Source organism: Alnus glutinosa, chromosome 2 (genome assembly GCF_958979055.1).
Source record: "Alnus glutinosa chromosome 2, dhAlnGlut1.1, whole genome shotgun sequence".
In the NCBI taxonomy this organism is placed as follows: Eukaryota; Viridiplantae; Streptophyta; class Magnoliopsida; order Fagales; family Betulaceae; genus Alnus; species Alnus glutinosa.
In genome coordinates, this window is record NC_084887.1 from 2,422,424 (window position 1) to 2,443,403 (window position 20,980).

Below are 20,980 nucleotides of genomic sequence, written 5' to 3' on the forward strand. Positions count from 1 at the left end.
TTAATAATAACATATATTTTAAAAGTCATTTTCAAGGTTTTAACTAAATAATAAAAATTCAATAAATGACAAAAACACCAACCTAAACAAACTCAAATACATTGAATTTAGACACACTTAAGTGCACTCACAATGAACTATTCATAATTTCATATTTGACTTTTCTCAATATTTTTAACAAAAACCATTAAAATATCTATTCAAGAAAATCTTTATTAAATGTTAAACTTAATATTTGTTAGAATCTCTCTTTAGATTTAAATAGCCAAAAATGTGAATGTTATAATTTTTTAATATTATTTGTTGCAGTGAATGTTTCAAAAAGTTTGGCTTGACTTGAATTTAATGTATTAATTTTTTTTTGTAGTTAATTTTATCAATAAAAAATAGTATTTATTTAAAGTATAAAAACATTTAAAAAGTTTGTTATTTATAAATAACTTTAAAAAAGTGACTACCTAAATCAATAAAAATATATTTTTAAAGTTAAATTTAAATAAATTTTAAAGAGCTCGATATGAATGCAAGCTCATTTTATTTATTTTAAAAAGGTGATTGGCGTGTTGGCCAGTGGGCACCAAGAACCGCTAGACTGTTACTAGTTACCACTATTGCGGAGACTAATTCTAATCATTTTTTTAAAACTTTTTTTTTCTTTTTATTTTATAGAAATACTTTTCAATTTTTATTTTAAAAGTCCTCAAAATTTTATCAAACAAACATTGTTTACAGATCTACAACACCTTTTTTTTTTTCAAATATAACCTCACCAAATCAAATATTTAATTTCATATTTTTCAAAAACAAAATTCAATACAATTTTTGTATACTTACCAACAAATAAAACCCCTCGTTGAAAGAGAAAATTGAAAGTAGGAGCTTGATTTTTTAGAGATTGAATGTAATAATTTTCTTTTTCTTTTTCTTTTTGGTTGAGTTATTTTAAATAAATACTTAAGTATTAAAAAAATATATTGTATGTAATTTAAGAGTTCATGTGATTTAAAAATATATGTATAATAATGATATATAAAAATATGATTTAAGATTTAATCAACATGCCTATAAATACTGACAGAGACTAACAACAAGGAGGAAACTTTTTTTCAGAGAAAGGAAGACGATGTCAGGTGTGACGAACCGGCCGCAAGAGGAGGACAAGAAGCCCAACGATCAGTCCGGCCACATAAACCTCAAAGTCAAGGGCCAGGTCTCTCTCTCTCTCTCTCTCTCTCTCTTTCTTTTTTCTTTTTCCTGAAAGGGTTTTTCTTCAGTTCGTATAGTTCATGGATTGTTGGTCTGATTTGTGGGTTTTGGTGATTGTGATCATGGTTTATTCTGGGTTTGATTTTCTGCTGTACCCTTTGTTTGGTTACCGAGAAAATGAAAGGAAACCAGAGCTATAAAGTGGTTTCTCTTGGTTTTTTTTTTTAAGATTTAAAACTGATCTTCTCTATGTGTGTGTCTGTGTGTTTTGGTGTTTTTATTTTGATTTATTAAATGGGTTTGCTGTTGTTTCTGTGATTTTGTGTTTTTTGTCTTTTTGGGCGGGTTTCGTTTGGTATATTTATGTTTAGTTTCTGGGTTTGTACATGTGCATGTGTGTCTGTGTGTGGTTTTGTGTTTTGTGAATTTAAGGTAATTGTGGATTTGGGTTCTTATTTACCCTCTGTTTTGGTTGCTGAAAAAATAGTGGGAAATAGTAGAAAAACGAGGTAATTAGAGGTATGGTTATGTTCTGTCTACCTGTGGTTGGGTATTACTTAATTTTGTGAATTTAGTTGATTGTGGTCTTGCTTTGATTTCACCTGGGTTTGGTTGCCGAGGATTTGAATGAAAAGGAAGAGAATTTGGTTGAATGTTCTAACCTGCGTTTAGTTCATTGCTCTTTTAGCATTTACTATTTGTTTGTGTTTGGTTTGGGTGCACGGTAAGCATATCAGTTTGACTGCTTGGATTTCAAAGGGTTTACAGTATGGTTTTCTATTATGTTTTGTTATAAGTTGCTTTACTTTTTCTCTTCTTGTATAATTAAATTACATTATATCTGTGGAACTCCTTGTATTGATTACGTACAAGCCCGCATGGGTTAGCTTGAATGGAAGCCTCACTGGTGTTATACCTTGAGGTCTTGTGTTCGGGTCCGGACTTAACCGATACCCGTGGTTTAGGTATTTGGGGTTTACTCTCCAGAGATGGGTCCGAAGGGCCCTGCTTTGAAGAGGTTCTTCGTTATCAAAAAAATTAATAGTTTGTGACAATATTTATGAAACACGAATGTACTTGTACAGATAACATGATGGTTACGCATATTGGTTTCATTGACGACCACTTATATACTTAGAAATCATGAATTATTACAATTTTGAATTAGTGCAGTCTTGAAATGGTTCAGTATATATTAATGTTGGCCATATAATGAATTATTATATTCATTAAGAATGAATTGTTAATGTTGGAATCTGTCAATTTGAGAGGTTGCACTTCATAATCCGGGTATGTCATGATGCATCTATTGTACCTAATTTTGGCTGAATGCTCTTGTTAATTGCCACCATCATTGTTTATTTTTCCAAGGACCATATTTGTATATTTAGACCCTTTTTATTTCTATTTATGCTGAGTGGGTTATACAAATTCTTGTATTTTTATTTATTTTTAAATAGTTCATACAGATTGATTGGTTTCCTTGGCCAAGAGTCTGCCACTGAGCATATGGTCGTGTAACTGTTTGAGTGCATGGTGGGAGTGAATGACTAATTTGTGTTGAATTGTTTTTTTTTTAATGAATATAATTTTTGTTGAATTGCAGGATGGGAATGAAGTCTTTTTCAGGATCAAAAGAAGCACTCAGCTGAAAAAGCTTATGAATGCATATTGTGATCGACAATCTGTGGAGTTCAACTCAATTGCTTTCTTGTTTGATGGCCGTCGCCTCCGAGCAGAGCAGACTCCTGATGAGGTAGCTCTCTCTCTCTCTCCCTCTCTCATCATGGGTATTTGGTGCATGCAATAATGTATCTGACATTCTTTCTTTTTCTTATTTTCAGCTGGAAATGGAGGATGGTGATGAGATCGATGCAATGTTGCACCAAACTGGTGGAACAACCGCTTAGATGTGTGCTGCTTGTTCCTGTCAAAGCTATTAAGCATGTAGGTTAGCCTGGATGATTAGGTTTTTGGATTTGTAGTAGACTTCTTTAAGCTTAAGTCTTGCCTTGTGCAGTGTATCTTTCTCTTAGAGCTTTGGCAGTAACTGGTTATTGGACTCGAGACGGGATTCAAAACTTGAATAGTACATTAGTTTTTCTTATTGAACTTTGCTCAACTTGGGTCAGTTTCAATTTCCTTTCTGTTTTCCTTTCGAGGTGCAGTTTGCAGCATCATCTTGCTTTTCATTTGTTCTGTGTTGGGGAATTTGCATGGCAATGCTTATTTAATCAGTGTTTGAGATTCCAGAAAAACGAAACTTGCCTAGCAATTGTTGGAAGGTGGAAGAATTTTGTATACTCCATGGCACAACTCATAACATTGGACTGAATAAGGCTTCTCAAAGCTATTGGTTCTCAAAAGATTTGTGAATTTTGTAATACAAATATGTAAGAAAAATATTCATATGAAAATATACAGGCCGCCTGCACATACTATTTACATTTACATTCTCCGAATTGACTAGTCAGATACAATTGTAAAAAAAAAAACCCTATCACTGTATACACTAAAAAGTTACTTGGGAAAAAAAGTAGAGAAACAGACTACAATTAGAGGAGATGACAATCACCAAGTCCAAAATGTGAAAGCAACACAGCAAAGAATAAAAGAATGAGCACTTCCTATGATATACTTCAGTACCGTGTCAGAGGCATTTTATGCAGACAGGCACCAGTTGGATGGAGCCATGGAGGTATCCTCTCTTCTGTGTAATTTAACAAAATGATGGAGCTTCAGCTAATGTGAACTTTTCTTCTTTCTTCCAACTGCAAAAACCACAACCAACAAAATCAGCATAAGGATATGCATATAAGCTGGTAGTCAAACTTTTATACATGGTTAATATTGCACTTGAACCATGTGGGACATTTAAAGATCGTAACATCGACTAATAAATGTATTTATATTTTTGGGACGGATATGTTGATATGTGCAACCTAAACAACATCCTATAAATGCCGCTGCCCTATTTCATTGTAACAAAATCCTACACATCAAATCAGCATTCAGTCCTTTCTTCTCATCTGACCAGTCTGATACCATAAAATTAATGATCAACAGCCCTTAGGCAGGCAATATGCAGCAAGCAGAAACAGAAAGCAAGAGCATTGTTACTACAACACAAACATAAAAGCCCCATGCACCAAACCACTCTGTTTTGTTTGCTAGAATCTTGAGTACAGAAGTGACAACCATGATCTTCACAAATAGTAAAATAAGATTACTTACCGGATTCCGAGTCCCAGATGTCGATCTACTTCGTCTTGAATCTGCACATTGTGATCTCTGCGCTTGACCAAATAATCTTGGGAAAAACTCCTGTATATGATTATAAATGCTGTATAGCATCACATCAAAATGAACATTAGCAAGAGGTTGGCTGAGATCTAAAGATAAAAAGAACCGAAAATTTTCAAGAACATTAATTTACAATCTTAAAAAACGAAGGAAAAATTCAGGTTGGCCCTGATGAAATAGCTAATTCATAATTTTTCTAAGCCTCAGACCGAAATCTCGCAATTCCATCAATGTCACTTTAATCTATTCAAACAAAGCAGGTCGAAACTACTTCCTGAGGACTTCAGTCAAAATCGGGAACACAGTAAAGAACTAACAAAAAGTAAGTGCAAAAAAGCCTAAATGTCTACACAAGAATTATTTTTTTAACTCCACTATTCTTTTGGCAAGGAAATTCTCACTGTTCCAATTTTAATGTGAACTAATGATTATTAATTCCGTTTCAACAGCGTACTCAAGTCAATATTATAAAATTTCTCTTCATCTTTTACAGAAGCAGACTACAGTACTACACTGCGTTCATACAGATCCTATCCTAGAATTCCATGACCAACGACAGGTTCTTTTTCCCTGAAAAACATTACCAATATGGCACATCATCCCACAAAAACTCCCTTGTAGCCAGTTGCTATAACACATCCATCTGATTCAACACTTCTGACCCTTGTGACTCCACAGTAACAAATGATCCCGCCCTGTGAAGATGCCAGATAATACCTTCAAGGTAAAGAGTATGTCCAATGCCATCATCTCCTCCATTAAGCCATTTGATAATATCAGAACACCCACCATCTAAATCATTTATATGCTAAAAGAGGGTGAGCAGGTCCGGACCATTCCTTGACCTCCATTTGTCCAAGCTAAAAATTTTAATATCCTCAATAACTTCTGCCCTCATGTCCAAAAGGCAATAGTTAAATCATGCCTCTTGATTTCTCAAGGTCTCTCCGTTTCTCTCTATACCTCAAGATTCCCAAACAGCAATAGAAATCTGGCTTCTAAGGGGAAGGGGCACCCAGGTGGGGAAGGAGGATGAAAGGGGGGAGGGGGTGGGGGGGGTGGGTTGGGGGGGCGCAACCACAAAATGTAGTCATTACCCAAACATTGTAGCTGCCAAAGAAATCCATACAAATGTCTAAGTGCATTATGAATATGAAGGAGATTGGGAGGAAACAAAGAATTCCATGTGATTCAAAAAGTAACTAGAATAATTTATCAAGCATACCTAAGGCGATGCCGGTTGCAGGCTGTGAAGAAGGCAACAAAACCATTCAATATACTCCTTAAAGCTCGGAATACCTGAAAGCAACAAAAAAATTATCATGATGAGTAAACCATTTACTCACGCATGTACATATTATCAGATGCAATTATATACTTCCTTACAACCTGGGAAAAGAGATCATTCCAAAGTGAACGCCACATGGAAACTTCATATGTGCTCACTGCAACCTCAGAAGCTGAAGCAAGCTGGAAAATGCCGCAGACAAACTGCCATATTTCTCCAAGCATCTCATGTATGCTAGTACAAATGAAAGCCACAAGACTGGCTAATGCGAAGACCATGCGAATAGGCACATAAAGCAATTCCCAAAGGATCCAAAATATAGGATATAAAATGGATGTTGCTGCAGTATAGTACAAACGAGCAGATACAATCAGTAGCATATTTGTTAATTATATGACCTCATTTTGAACTCACAAGAATGCTTAATGCAAAAGAGCTGATGACCTACCAATGCTCCAGATAACTGAGAGGCCAAACCATATTGGCAATAGTAAGATCTCTACTAGATTCTCCACTAAACTAAAAGAAGACCCAATCATAATCCAAATGACTGAACAGAAGCTCTGTACTACTTCAATAAGCACATTCCAGATTGGAAGGAAAAACCCAAAAAAATCCAGAAGTGGCTGTGCTAGTGGCTGGGCAAAAACTGAAAGAAAGGATCGAGTGGCACGTGTAATTGTAAGAAACCACTCAACAGCCTTCTGAAAATTATGTAGAAATAGCATAGTTCCCAAGTATTTGATCCTTGATACCATTTCCCAAGTCTCTATCCAATCAAAAAGAGGTCCACACAAACGAGAAGCAGTTGCCTTGAGAACCGGGACATTTTTGTATAAATCATAAAATCCAATGAGAACAGTGACGACTGAGATCAGAACATACAAAGCTCTTGCCAAAGGGCACATCCATGGGCGATAAAGATGACAAAACCCTGGGTATGACTGAAGAAAGATAACCCAAGATGGAAGCCCAGCCTCTAACAAGGTAAGTAGCCGCAAATCAGACATTATTATTTGCCGTAATCTGAAAGGAAGATTGCGGTCGTTGAACCTAAATAAAATTAAGACATCCTTGTACTGAGTAGCTTCAACTGCATCTTCATAATCACTGGAACAGGTTTCAGAGGTATCTAATGAGTCATCAATTGCTCTTTGTATTTTCTCAGAAAAGGTGTCAACTTCAACTGCTGTACTAATGGACTTCATTACTTTTCTTCTCTTGTAAGGCCCGGTGGGTGGAGGTGGCGTGTGTAGCACACTTGTACTGTTTTCATCTGTAGGAGAATATACACTAAAATTGCCACCGAGGCTGTGGAATGAATTATCCCCAGCAGACAGATCATCATTGCAGACATTTTCGTCATCATCAATAGGGATAGTTTTCGAGAAATTTTCTTCAGCATCATAGAATTCTTCTCCTGGAAGGTTCCAGATAAATTGAAATTTAAAAGTCAATGCTCAGTCAGTGATATATACTGTAGTTCCAACAGCCATCAAGTGGCATACAGTAGTATGAGGGAACTTTTCAATTTATGTATATGTAAACATTGTTACAAATGACAAGGTAGCATCAACTTTGATGATTCAAAATAAGGTTAGAAAAAAAAAAAAAAAAAAAAAGAAATACACAAAAAGGAGCCCTGTCCTTAAAGATATATGCCTTGGAAGCATAATGAGGGAGGTCTGTTGCTTATCACTCTTGCATAACAAGAGCTGATGTATGTAATATGTAACCTATTGATAATATGCATGTAGGAGCCATGTTGACAGCACCCGTGTGAACACGAGTTCAGATGCTTTCATTCTTATTTGCTTACATGTCTCATAATGTTTTAAGGCGCAAACTCAAGGTAAAGCATATAGATATTAATGTACAAGGCACATGATTTTAGAATGAGGCATATAAATCTAAAGCCCCGTGACATACAAGAAGCAAAACATTTTCCAGGTTGTTATAGCCCATTAATCGACTAAGATTACATCTACACTGATTTTCTATTAAACTTGTTCTGGATGTATGGAAATTGCTGGTTGTATTAAACTTCACAGGGCATGAGGCATCCTTGAGGCTCACCTAATGCCTAAAATTGTGCCTAACAAAATAAGAAAGATAATAAAATAAAATAACTATTCCAAAACGTGACTATCAACAACAGCACTATGGTTCTTACACACGTGCACACACACACGCAATCACAAGAAGTTACAGCAGAACACACAATCCCATGCCAGACACCTCAAACCAAAATGTTTCCATGTCTAATATCATAACAATGATGTGGAACAACACTCCCTTGCATGTGTCTAAATTTCATTAAAGTTAGTTTTCCTCTAATTCAAATCAGGAATCCCGAGGGCAAAAGAGTACCTATGGCAGAATCCAGATACTCTTTCAAGAGTAGCTGTTCAGAAAGCGTTCCCAAGAACCATGAAGATATAGAGCTTGCAGCTTGAGCTATACTATCAAATTCCCACCTTTGCATTACTTTGGCCTCAATAGCCAGACTTGTATCAGTCTGCAAGAGACATTCAAACTGTAGAACAGACACGACATTCAAATGAACTACATAAAGAATATGGAGCATTTAGAAGCAATAGTACCTGAAGCTCATTCAAGTAGTTAATGCCTCGAACATCACTCCATGAAACTTCGAAGACAATAAAGCCATACAAGGTCCTATGCACCTCACTGCTAAAAAGCAAAGAATTGCGAAGTTTTTTTACAGGTAGCAGAACCCTCTTACGAGACAATGTTGTCGCATCAATCAATGAGAACCATTTCTTGAGCTTCTCTGATTTTCTATTGTTGGATCTGCAACAAGACTTCTTTCCTTCCTTTCTCTCCCTCTGTGCTTTAGTGTTTGCAAACGGAGACAATCTCGACTGAATTTAAAGAATAAATAAATCAACTTCATTCTCAAAATTAAGCACATGCAACAATTCAAATGCAAAAAGGTGCTCTTAGCAACCTTCGTAACCATTAACTGCCACAACTGAGCTCGCCTTGAACCTAGGTCTCTCAACCATGGCCGATTGTCCACCAAGATGTACAATTTCTTGCTTTCACTGGCAAGGAAAAGACTAAGATCCGAAAGATAAGACTGCAAGTCTCTGCAACCGTATATACAAAATACATTATATTAGAAACCATACGAAAAAAGAAGAAGACCATAACCCACAAAATTTACAGCACCACCATATCAGATACTTAGCTAATGAACATAGTGATCATATACTCTGGTTCTACTTTTGACCTAACATACATTTTACTAATTTTGTCCAAACCCTAAAATACTATCCCACAAATACCTTCTAGCAAAAATCCAATTTTTTCGTATATTGTCTCAACTATTCCAAAATTAACCCAAGACTCATATGATTCACTTGATTGTGCATCAAGCCCAGTTGAAATTTGTTCCATGTAACCTTTAATCACTCAAAATTAACCAACTTTAGTGGATGCTCAACCAAGTTCAACTCCTTAACTAAAAGGCAGAATCAAATTAAGCACTTCGAGTCAATGACTTCATAATGAGCAAAGAAGCATGAAAAATTACCAAACAAAGTCCTAATTTTTACTCGTTTTTCATTCCTGTAATCAACATTCACATTCAAATTATCACAGATTCAAACAAAAAAGAGCCAAAAAAAAAAATGCATTAAGCATGCAAATACAAAAGAAAGAAATGAAAACAAAGCCTTACCCAATTTGCAAACTTGTTAGAGGGAAAACGCATCGCATATCGTCACCATTCCCCATCGAAACCGCTCTCTAAGCCCAATTCAGCACCATCCACCGCTTCACATCCCACACAAACCATTAGCACACCATTATTATACACACACTTCAACACATTCACACACATCCATATACATGCACACACATATATACCTGGAGTCCGTGAGAACCAAGGAGAAGAACAGAGGCTAAAGAAGAATAACTTCATAAGAGAGAGGGAACTCCACGCTTGAGAATCTGACGGCGGGCAGGTAGAGAATTCAATCACAGAAGTAAATTTTATTGAGAGGCAATTAATTAAATCGCAATTATTTTGAATTTTTTTCTTTTTTCTTTTCTTTTTCGGTTTGTCTGTTTGTTTTGTTTTTCGGTTGCTTGGGTTGGAAGGCGTGTGGTGTCGTGTCGAGAAGAGGTTCGAGTTTGGAGTTGAGGTGGTCAGGTTCGGGACACGTCTGAGAAGGGAAGCGACGGGATGAGGATAGAATGGTAATTTCAGCCTCGGGATCTGGTAACTTCCCGCCAGGATCGTCGTTTTCGTTTGCACACAGAAGGACAGAGGAGGGGGAGAGAGAGAGGTCGGATGGCCAAGGAAACCTGGGAAATAACCGCGACATCCGCCTGGGGAGAGCTCTAATGTGTGGTTCGGTGTACGTAAATCTGTGACCGTATGTTGTGATGATAACATCTGAACCGTATTCTTAAATTATACAGATTTTTTTAAAATAATAATGCTAGTTATTATTATTATTTTTCTGATCACCACGTAAGCCCGATAAGATAAAAATAAAATAAAAATAGTTTCTAGCATTTTTTTTTTTTTTTTTTTTTTAAGAATATACTCAAGTTGAAAGTTCAAACCCTTTTTTGGGAGATAAAGATGAAACAGAAGTAGTTGCTACATCAACTTAAAGACGAATTTATGAAACTGTCCAGTTGTCATTGCCTTTCTTGGAACTCGCATGGTCGTCCTCATTTATTTTATAAATTCAACCATTTAAAGGATATATTATTTAAAATTATTATATTTTTTTTTAACAAAAAAAAAAAAAAAAGGAAATAAACACTCCGTGAGGCAAGAAAAAGACAATTATTAATTTCTCAAATAAATACATAATAAGTTTAAACACACACAAATGGCTCGCTTGTATAAGATATTTGGCTATCATTATTTTATATTTTAGTTTGTTTGGAGCAGATCTGTTATTTAACTATTTAAAGTCATAAACAGTACTTTATTGTAAGCATGTAATTATGATTTTGTAGAACTTTATGCTTTATGATGTAAAAATTTTATACTAGTGATTTTTTATCAATAAAATATTCAAATCTTTTGTTAAAAAAAAAATAGATTATTTATCTACCACATTTACGATATACCTACTAATTCCAATCTTTTTTCTGTTTTTTTTTTCTTTTGTTAGAAATTTCAACTTTTTAAAAGAAATTAACATATCTTTAGAATTTTTTATTAATAATTATATCAAAATATATAAATTGAGACAAAAAAAAAGAATATAAAGAGCATATTCCTATAATTCAAAAAGAATCTTTATCCGAACACGGAAACACGTATGGATCCTTCCACGCCTTCATGGGAAGCACGCGGAGTGATTGTGATTTGTGAAGGCCGCGCCATAAAGAAGCGCTTAAAAAGGGCAAACCACGCCCACTTTGGGCTTCATGGTTCGGGACTGGACCCCACCACGCTAAGGAAATTCAATCATCGGAGTGGGACCGGTGATGAATTTGGACGCATCTGATCTCTGATCTGTGGTAGGACCCATGGTAATGCAATAAGCGTGCATAAAGTAATAGAATAGAACGTATGTAGCGTATCGTGGATGGCATGATTAGGTTCGGTCTCATCGTGGCTTCGCATTTTAGATAGGGGCAGGCAAGTGGGCCGGGTCACCCAATTCCTTTATCCGGGTTAAGATGCGGTGTAGGAATTAGACCCGTTCAATAGAGAACAAAATAAATTTTGTTGTTGGAATTTTTAGTAATTTGAAGTAATAAATATAAACGAGTGTGAAGGAGTCTTAGATAATTCACCCCTTGCTTGAGCAAATGTGACTTATAGAAGCTCTTTCACGGATTATGATCTTCTTAAATTATCTCACATTAGTAAATAAAAATTAGACTGCTCAATCACTTATTCGGTCAGATAAGTTTTATAAGTGATCTCTCACAGTTACCTGTCTAAATTCTATCAAATTTGAGTAGATAATTTGAGAAAATCATAATTCATCTTTCATATTTGCTTTTTGGATAGCAATTTGAGTAGCAAATTGCCAAAAGTCTTAATCATTTTATCTGAAGGTTTAGGTCATGATTGCACACAATAAAGATAAAGAAATAATTATTTGCAGTGTAAGGGATGGTTGTTGGGGTACCGAACTACCCCTTGAAGTCTGAGGGTAGTCGAACTTTTTTTTTTGGGTTAAATATTCATCTAGTCCTTGAGTTTTGGAAACTTTATTTTTTAGTCCCTGAGTTTTAATTTGCATCACAGATAATACCTCAGTTTTGAGAAATGATCGAATAAGTATCTCGGTTAACTTCTCCGTCCAAAAACTAACAGACCGCCACGTGTCAACCTTAGAGATTGACACGTGGCACTATATAAAAAAAATTAAAAATCTTTAAAAATTAATTAAAAAAATAATATTAAAAAAAAAATGGGTGGCCCAAGGGCCAAAACCGATCTTGAATTTTTTTATTTTTTTTTATTTGTCAAGGGGTGGTCGAACCACCCCCTGTGGTGGTTCGACCACCCTAGACCGGCCAAGGGTGGTGGCAGCCACCCCTTGTTTTTTTTTTTTTTTCCAAATTTTTTTTAATATTATTATTTTTTAATTCATTTTTAAAGATTTTTAATTTTTTTTATAGAGTGTCACGTGTCAATCTCTGAGGTTGACACATGGCGGTCCGTTAGTTTTTGGACAGAGAAGTTAACCGAGGTACTTATTCGATCATTTCTCAAAACTGAGGTATCATCTGTGATGCAAATTGAAACTCAAGGACTAAAAAATAAAGTTTCCAAAACTCATGGACTAAAAAAGTGTTTAACCCTTTTTTTTTTTTTTTATCATTAAGTGATTTGACCACTCTTAATAGTTGATTTGAGGGTGGCGAAATCATCATTTCCTTTGGTCTTGTGGGTGGTTTGCTCACTTCCAATGTCTTGAATCACCTCTAAGATCAAATGGAATGATTCGGCCATCTCAATAAATTAGCCTTAGATTTTTTATTTTTTATTATTATTTTTTTAATCTACTCTCACAATCTGAGCCGTTCATTTTAAATAAACGAAACCTCAATCCCCAACATCCTATGCATGATGCATGTAACTTGGTTGGATGATGATGGTTTTAGGTATTTTCTAGAGTGTCTCGTGGGGCATGCAACAAAACTATGGGCAATAAACTATATAATAAAAGCATATCAAGCTTTAATTTAAGCTAGGTGGTGCCCCTTGGCACATGAGCTTTTATGAGAAGCTATGCCCCTTGGCACATGAGCTTTTATGGTAGCTTTACTTTAGGTCATCGAGCACCGTGTTGACTGTTGGGATGTGAGTGGCTTCTAATCTTCTTTACGTTTGTATGATTGTGAATTTGTGAGAGGTTGGGGACAACCCTGGATTCGAACCCGAATAGCTAGTCACTCGGGTTGACCCATCAAAAAAATAAGTGGCGAGCCAACTTGTCTCCCATTTATGGTGTGTTTGGTTTGAATAAAATATAGAATAATATTTTATTTTTAATAAAAGTAAATTATATTTTATTTAATTTTTTAAAATTTTATCTCACAAAGTCAAATATCGTAATTCGCACAATAAATTAGAATAATATTCTGATTCAAAAAAATTCAACACTCAAACGGACCATTATTTATCCCAAGCAACTTCGGTTAGAATATGATTTGATATTATCTCTATCTATCACACTTTTTTTTTAATAAATATGAATAATTTGTATTGTAATTTATCATCAAGAAATAGAGTAATGCTAAAAGTCCTTATTGTATCATTCCAATAATGATGTGGCTTTTACTCTTATATATATAATGATGTGGTTTTTAAAATCACCATTGAACTTGTGATTGATTACTATTGAATTTTAATCAAATTGTAATTTTAAAAGCCATCCCATTTTTTGATAAACACAAAAATGACCTCTTGCAAAATGTATATAGAGGTAGATGTCTAACACCAAACCACCCCGTAAAATCTCATCTCAATTTATCTATCGATTCCACTTTTATATTTAATTTTTTATAATATTATAAATTCTTTCAGCTTCTCACTAGTTGTAGGTAGGGCTGGCAAAACGGGTTCATGTGTTGGGTTCGGGTCAACCCGTTGGGTCAACCATGACACTACCCATTTAACTAAAAGGGTCAGACCCTTCAACTCTAACATGACCTACTTAAACAACGGGTTGACACGATACGACCCGTTTGACCCATTATATAATAAAATCTATAAAATTAAAATTAAAAGCACAAATATAAACTAAAAAAATCATATTACTCCACAGTTAAAAGTATGAAACGTTTAATTGTTTTATTGTTTACTTGTTTTGGTTCAACTTCAACTTCTAAAATTTAAAAATTTAAACACTCCGCTAAATTTTTTGAGTCTTTGGTTTTTTGGTTCAAGTTATAACTCAATAATAAATAAATAAATAAATGCTTGTTTTATCTTTTGTGAGATTTTTTTAGTTTAGTTTTTACTCTGTAGACGGTGAGAGAAAGAGAGAGGTAACATATCGTTTAGGCTTACTTTTTAATGTTGAAAAAAAAAAGAAGTTTAAATATACGGGTCAAACGGATCTACCTGCGAGTCAAACGAGTTGACTTGTTAATGAATTGTTTATGACCCGAACTATTTTAAGCTTAACCCTAACCCTAACAATTTAACTTTGTGTCAGGTTTGTGTCGGATTCGCAGGTCGTGTGAAAAATTGACAGCCTTACTTGTAGGGGTGAAAATACAAATGCGGATGCAATTATTAACAATATCCGCATTCGCATAATGCTGTTAACAATTTTAGGCATTTGCATCTACACGTTTATTGAGGTTATTAAATGCGGTTATTGTCCGCTATCTGCATGTGAGGTAATAAACATTTTGAGCATTAAAGCTGTAATTTATGCTTATAGTAAATACAAAAGGGCACTATCTATATTTGAAAACTAATATTTATATCTAGTTTGTTAATCATTTTGCCACAAAATTTTTCATCTCATACATTATTTATCTTCTTCCATTATCTATCTATATTTGGTAAAGGGAAATAATAATAATAATGAAGGAAGAATATATCAGTCCATTAAATCAAAACAAATCATAAAAGTTTATTAGGAGTGAAATCCAACAACATTACAAATCCCGCAAATATAAAGAACATAAACTACAAATTCGACAAACATAAAATCTAAAATACAATACATTTATAAGTGGATGTTATTGCAACGGATCTGCGATACACCATAAATGCATATGCGATTATTAATCGCATCTGCAAACCCTAGCATATACGGATAATAATTTTTACTATCCACATTCATATTTTGTAGATAGCAAATAGGTGCGGGTGGTTAGTATCTACTCGCATTTTTACTCTTACCTCTTTGAAAAAAGTGGGTATTTTATCCCCGCTTTATAAAAAGTGCTTTCAAATTCGATATCTAAATGCTAAAAAAAATAAACTTTGTCCTTAATCTAGGAAATCTAGAGGTTCATTCCTTGGCTTAGAAGGCAAGAATTTGAAGGTAACGTAGATGTGATAGATGGGGGTGCTCCAAATCCCACTTTATTTTAATTGCTAATAAATTACGTTATTAGGATGTCTAAGGTCGTTTACTTCCAAAGACTTGTTCATCCACTTACTAAAACAGTAAAACCACGAAAGAGACTAGAAGAAAAAAATAATCTTAATTGTACTGATTTCAGACTCTTGTCAGATTAAGGACAGCTGCCATTAATCTCTGTTAGGATCCAATTAGTATCCCACAAAAAAGAAAGTAAAATACAACACAACAATTTTCATTTGTTTTATAATGATAGTTCAGCCCCCTAGCTGTTGTTGCTGCTTCTTCTCCTTCTTCTTCTTCTTCTTCTTTTTCTTTTCTTTATGGGGGTACGATGTTTTTATGTTGAAAGTGAAGCTTGCCATAACTTCCACTTTGACTTTTGCAGGCCAGACAGGTCACTGTAATTACAGAAAGGCAAAGGAGAGAAATTTAGTTCACCTTCTTGAGAACTGAACCAAAGACTTTTCTAGAGCATTAAACTCCTACTTCTTTTTGGGTGGCAGAAAAGTATATAGAAGAGGGGTTTTTTTTTTTTTTTAAATTAATTAATTAATTAATTTATAGAGTATATAGAAGAGGTTAGGTGAGGTGAGGTAACGGCTGAAAATGAGATAATTTTTCTTTTTTCATAATGTGACAGTTTTAGGATAATTCATTTAAAATAAACGGCCTAAATTAAAATTATTATATCCCGTGCAATACCCTAAATATTGGACGGGATCTCGATCCCAACATAAAAGGCTCAAATCGATGGAATATGGACTCCGAGGGTTAGTTTAATCGACTCGCAATCATTTCTTATAAATGAAATTCATTAGTTGGAATTCACATTTTTCCTCTACTTAGTCCTTCCCCTTGCTGTCTTATTAAAAATAAATTTAAAAAAAAAAAAAAAAAAAAAAAAAAAAAAAAAAAAAAGATAGATGAAATCTGAGAAGGCCAGGTTTAGATCCTCCATGGGACATTGAGGGCCCATACGTTCAACAGTAAGGCCCATAAATATGGATACTGAGTACGCTTAGGCTCAGCCACTCTTAATGAGGACAACCTTATCAAGTGGGCCGGTATGTGGCTAAAAGTATCAATAGCATGACTTCCATTTCAAGTCCATTTTGTTAAGAGCATTATACCCAACCATTTTTTTAAGAAAAAAATAAAATAAAATTAGAGAATCAAACCAATTTTTATTTTCCTATACAAATACATTTTACAACAACTACTATTTATCTTTCCCTATATATTAAAATAATATTTTGGGTTAAATACTTTATTGGTACCTGAGTTTCATGCTTTTTTAAATTTAGTACCTAAATTTTCATTTATTTCATAGATGATACCTAAGTTAAGGGTAAATACCCGTTTGGTACCTCTGTTATATTTTCTATCCAAATATTAATGGCTATATAAAAAATAAATAAAAAATAAAAAACTTTTAAAATTAATTATAAATAAATAAAATTGAAAAAAAAAAAAAAAAAAAAAAAAAAGCCATCCCCAAGGGCCAAAACCCATCAAACAAAATTTAGAGGGTTTGTCCATGGAGATAGTTCGACCAACTCCAATGGCCAAAACCCATCATTTTTTTTTTTTCAATTTTTCAATTTTTTTTTTTAATTTTAATTAATTTTTAAAGATTTTTATTTTTTATATAATGTCACGTGTCAAACTCAGCGGTTGACACGTGGCAGGCCGTTAATATTTAAACGGAAAATGTAATAAAGGTACCAATCGAGTTTTTACCCCTAACTCAGGTACTAAATTTAAAAAAGCATAAAACTTAAGTACTAATAGTTACTTTATTTATTTATTTTTTAAAATTTATTCCATAAGCATATTTTTATTTCCTTTCAATTTATCTATCTCGTCAACGTCTATGTTTGTCCCTTCCAACACCCCATTCTTTATCTTCTTCTTCAACACCTGGTCAATCTTCGTATTCTCGGCAACTTGAACCTCCTCACGAACTTGCCGGTGACCCTTTCGCAATGGGATCCTCTCCAGTTGAGTTTCAACTGGAGAGGAGCCGGTTAGTTGTAAGTAAGGGTATTTTGGTAATTTGTGTGAAATTACCAAAATACCCCTATGTATAACTAACTGGCTCCTGTCGGATCCAGGTCCGACCCTTTCAACCCTGTGCCACTTGTTGTTCTTCTCCTCCTGCTTTTTGGTCCTCTCCCTGCTTATCTGCAGCACCCCACCTTCGCCAACCTCGACCTTCCTCAACCTCGGAAGATCAACCTTGATAATGTGAGCTTCCGGGGTTTCTTTCTAGTTGATGCAAATGTTGGCAAGAGCATAGGTTTCCCATGATGAGGCGGGAGCATTAGCGACAATGCTCGCAAAAGGGATGCTCCCAAAGGGATCCCACACGTCCAGAGAGAAAGGGGTCGAAAGACGTTGCTTCGCTAGCCGCCACAGAAAAGGCTGGGCGCCATTGCTTTAATTCACTAAAGGGCTAGCTTGTTGAATAAAATGCAATTGTTGATGGTGATATGCAAAGCAAAAGGAGGTATCTTGGTTATGTGGAAGGGCGTGGCACCAGCACAGGGAGATGTGAAAGGAGAGATGATTTTTTTCTTCTTTAAGATTAAATAATCTATTGGGTAGCACTGTAGCTATCCAAGGGTTTAGGAAATTAGTAGGGAATCTAACGTGGGTGATTATTATTTTTTTTTTTTTAATTTTATTTTAATTTTTCACATATTTAGGAAAGGGAACTACTTATAGGGTATCTGCTGCTAATGCTTTTACTAATATTTTATTTTGTTATATTTAACGATGCACATAACATCACGTAATTTTTAATGACGTAATAACATATTCACATATGTCATTAGAGACATGTTATTGTACATGCAGGGAGAGGAGCCATGATTTTTTTGGTGGGTTTGAACACACATACACACACAAACAAATATATGCGCCCGCGCATAAAATAAAAACAGACAAGTCTTAAACTTAACTTCATACTAAGTCATATGCCACAATTGTATACAAAAGTTACGTGTCTATAAAATCATCTTTAAAAATATATTTTCTTCTGAATACAACAGTGTTCTAGTTTGATATAGTCATGTACCAAACAAAAAAAAAAAAAAAAAAAAATCCAAAAAAGAACTTTGTATTTCCTTCGAATTGTGCTCAGCAACGGCCTCTCATGGAATAAAATTTATCCATTATCATTTTTTTAGTGAAATCCTTATAAATTTATTTTTCAATATAAACTAACAAATGGCCTGCTAAGAAACTTATCTTCCATTATTCTATGTAATAAAAGGGAAAACTTCACATAAGGGTATCAAATTATTGCGTTTTTTCAATTAATGGTACCGATGTAGCAAAACGTTCAATTGAGTGTATGCATTTATCAAAACCGTTCAATGTCGGATATTCCGTCAGGCTCTGCTATTAAGAAAATCTTCCATTTATACCCCTCTATTAAAAAAAATATATTCATTTAAATTTATTAAAAAAATATATTCATTAATCTTTTATTAATCTATTAAAAACTGATAAGAAAAAAAAAATGATCAGAGAGGGAGAGATTTTCGATATCATATTTTCGAAATCGTGATCGTGATTTTTAGGGATTTTTGCTGTGATCATGATCGCGATTTTTAGGAATTTTTGCCGTCTTCATGGAGTCGACCATGATCGTGATTTTTGCCATCAAAACCTCTGGCCAACGACATATTTCAACCACGAGGAAGACCTTGTTAATTTCAGTTGTTCAGCAGGGAAATATTATTCCAATTCTTAATTTTTGTTGTATATACTCTGTTAATTTCGTTAAGGTTTTATGATTCAGAGCTTTACCTTTATTGTTCTGATGTCAAGGAAAGAATCAGAGAAAAACACAGCACAACAAGGGGATTCGAAACCCACCTGATTCTGCCTTTGAACCAAAACACCAAAATCGGAAAAGCCCACCACATTTTTCCTCCTTCCAATTTCTTGAACCCGTTTTCTAATTTTCCGTTATGACCCTAGATAACGAACCAAACCAAATCATGTTTAACCAGATTATACTATGCCCGCGCGGCCGTGGTGCTGCTGCTGCCCCTGCAGGCTCTTGAACCTGTTGTACTCAAAGAAGGCTTTTTGGGTCCGGCAACTTGGATGGGTCGACAAGGAGCATCAAGTCTAGAGCTTACCGGAGATTTGAGAGGTGGTTTTGGCGAACGAAGACGCGGTTGGGTATGGTATTGGGGTTGAGCTAGCGGGGAAGGTGGTAGATGGCCTCGATGAAGAGGAACTCACTGTCGGTGTCCAAGCTCGGACCGAGATGGAAGGGAAAGTGGTGGGGTGTTATCGCTGAAGATGGGGTCTGGGGTGTTTTGGGGCTATTTATACGACGTCGTCTGGAGCATTTTATAGGTTTTGTCATTTATGTGTATTTTAGCATTTTCTTAAGGGGCATAACAGGAAGAACGCCCTTAAATATCATGTGGAAGTCATGTGACTCCACTTCCGTCGGGATTTAACACTGAATCCTGACAGAATACCCGACATTGCACGGTTTTGATAAATGCATACACTCAATTGAACGTTTTGCTACATCGGTACCCTTCATTGAAAAAGCGCAATAGTTTGATACTCTTATGTGAAGTTTCCCCTATTTTTTACTAGTAGAGTAATTTTTTTTTGAGGGTTTTATTTCATTTTTGTCGGAGCTATCATATGATTAACCCTTAAAAAATAATTTTTTAAGGGTTTTGAAATTTTTTGAGGGCCACCGGAGGGGGGGGGGGGGGGGGGGCGGGGGGGGTGTCTGCCCCTGGTTATATGTTTTTAAAATTCTGACTCTTCAATATGGCAGTAAAAATTATCATTGATATATAATATAAAGATTAACCCGTTCAAAATCTAATTGTGATTTTTACTGCCATATCAAAAAGTAAGCATTTAGGAATAAACACTTGGACATTTAGATCTGATGAGATCCCTAATAATTTTGTTGACTGGCTTGTTAGCAATTCGAATAATAAATATGAGAGAACTTTTATAGGATCCACTTGCTTGAACAAATCTCGAGACCGCCTTCCTACTTATTTGGACAAATGAGTCCTATAAAAACTTCATTACTTTAAATCATTTTCTTTCTATAGGAATTCTCTGCAATTGGCTGGTCGAATTAAAACTGGTGGCACGGTCCAGACAACTAATTGTGAGAGGCTTGATAAAATGGGGAGTGATCCTTAACACTCACACTACACAACAATAACACAACACCAAGGTACAATGGAGTGGGACCCATGTTTTAATCATTTATCTGATAAAATTTACTTGTATGAACATGTCTAGATTATCCGAACACTTGTCATAGACCATTAAAGCCTTTATCATCAGGAAAAAAAAATTTGCACAACACTTTAGTGCACAACATTTGCACATCAAAACTTGGACGGGCTACAATTCAGTTAGTGACAAAGAAAATGTTAAATTTACAACATCAACACAACAACCACACAATAACCCCTCACATGAGGGTGGACCCTACACACTGGGGTCCACCCTCATGTGATGGGTTATTGTGATGATGTTGTACATGAATCAAATTCCTAACGACAATGAAATAGACACCCCCACCAACCACTGGGTCCCACCGAAACTTCGCCAAGTG

General features: G+C 34.9%; 2 protein-coding genes and 1 pseudogene across 2 annotated transcripts; 1 reads left to right on the plus strand and 2 right to left on the minus strand.

The window, feature by feature from the left end:
* The first annotated feature begins 1,053 nt into the window (after nt 1-1,053).
* On the plus strand, nt 1,054-3,328 carry LOC133860691 (small ubiquitin-related modifier 1-like). Its single transcript, XM_062296268.1, has 3 exons — nt 1,054-1,210; nt 2,813-2,962; nt 3,051-3,328. Exons 1-3 carry the CDS (start codon nt 1,124-1,126, stop codon nt 3,114-3,116), a joined length of 303 nt encoding a protein of 100 aa, XP_062152252.1. The 5' UTR covers nt 1,054-1,123; the 3' UTR covers nt 3,117-3,328.
* Nucleotides 3,329-3,531: 203 nt separating this feature from the next.
* LOC133860690 (uncharacterized) lies at nt 3,532-10,201 on the minus strand. Its single transcript, XM_062296267.1, has 10 exons — nt 9,692-10,201; nt 9,504-9,598; nt 8,769-8,910; nt 8,401-8,682; nt 8,168-8,315; nt 6,246-7,217; nt 5,899-6,137; nt 5,735-5,808; nt 4,441-4,549; nt 3,532-3,977 (listed from the first exon to the last, which is right to left on the minus strand). The coding sequence occupies exons 2-10, from the start codon at nt 9,557-9,559 to the stop codon at nt 3,945-3,947; spliced, it is 2,055 nt and encodes a 684-aa protein (XP_062152251.1). The 5' UTR covers nt 9,560-9,598; nt 9,692-10,201; the 3' UTR covers nt 3,532-3,944.
* Nucleotides 10,202-17,099: 6,898 nt separating this feature from the next.
* On the minus strand, nt 17,100-17,792 carry LOC133859256 (17.8 kDa class I heat shock protein-like; annotated as a pseudogene).
* Nucleotides 17,793-20,980: the final 3,188 nt, after the last annotated feature.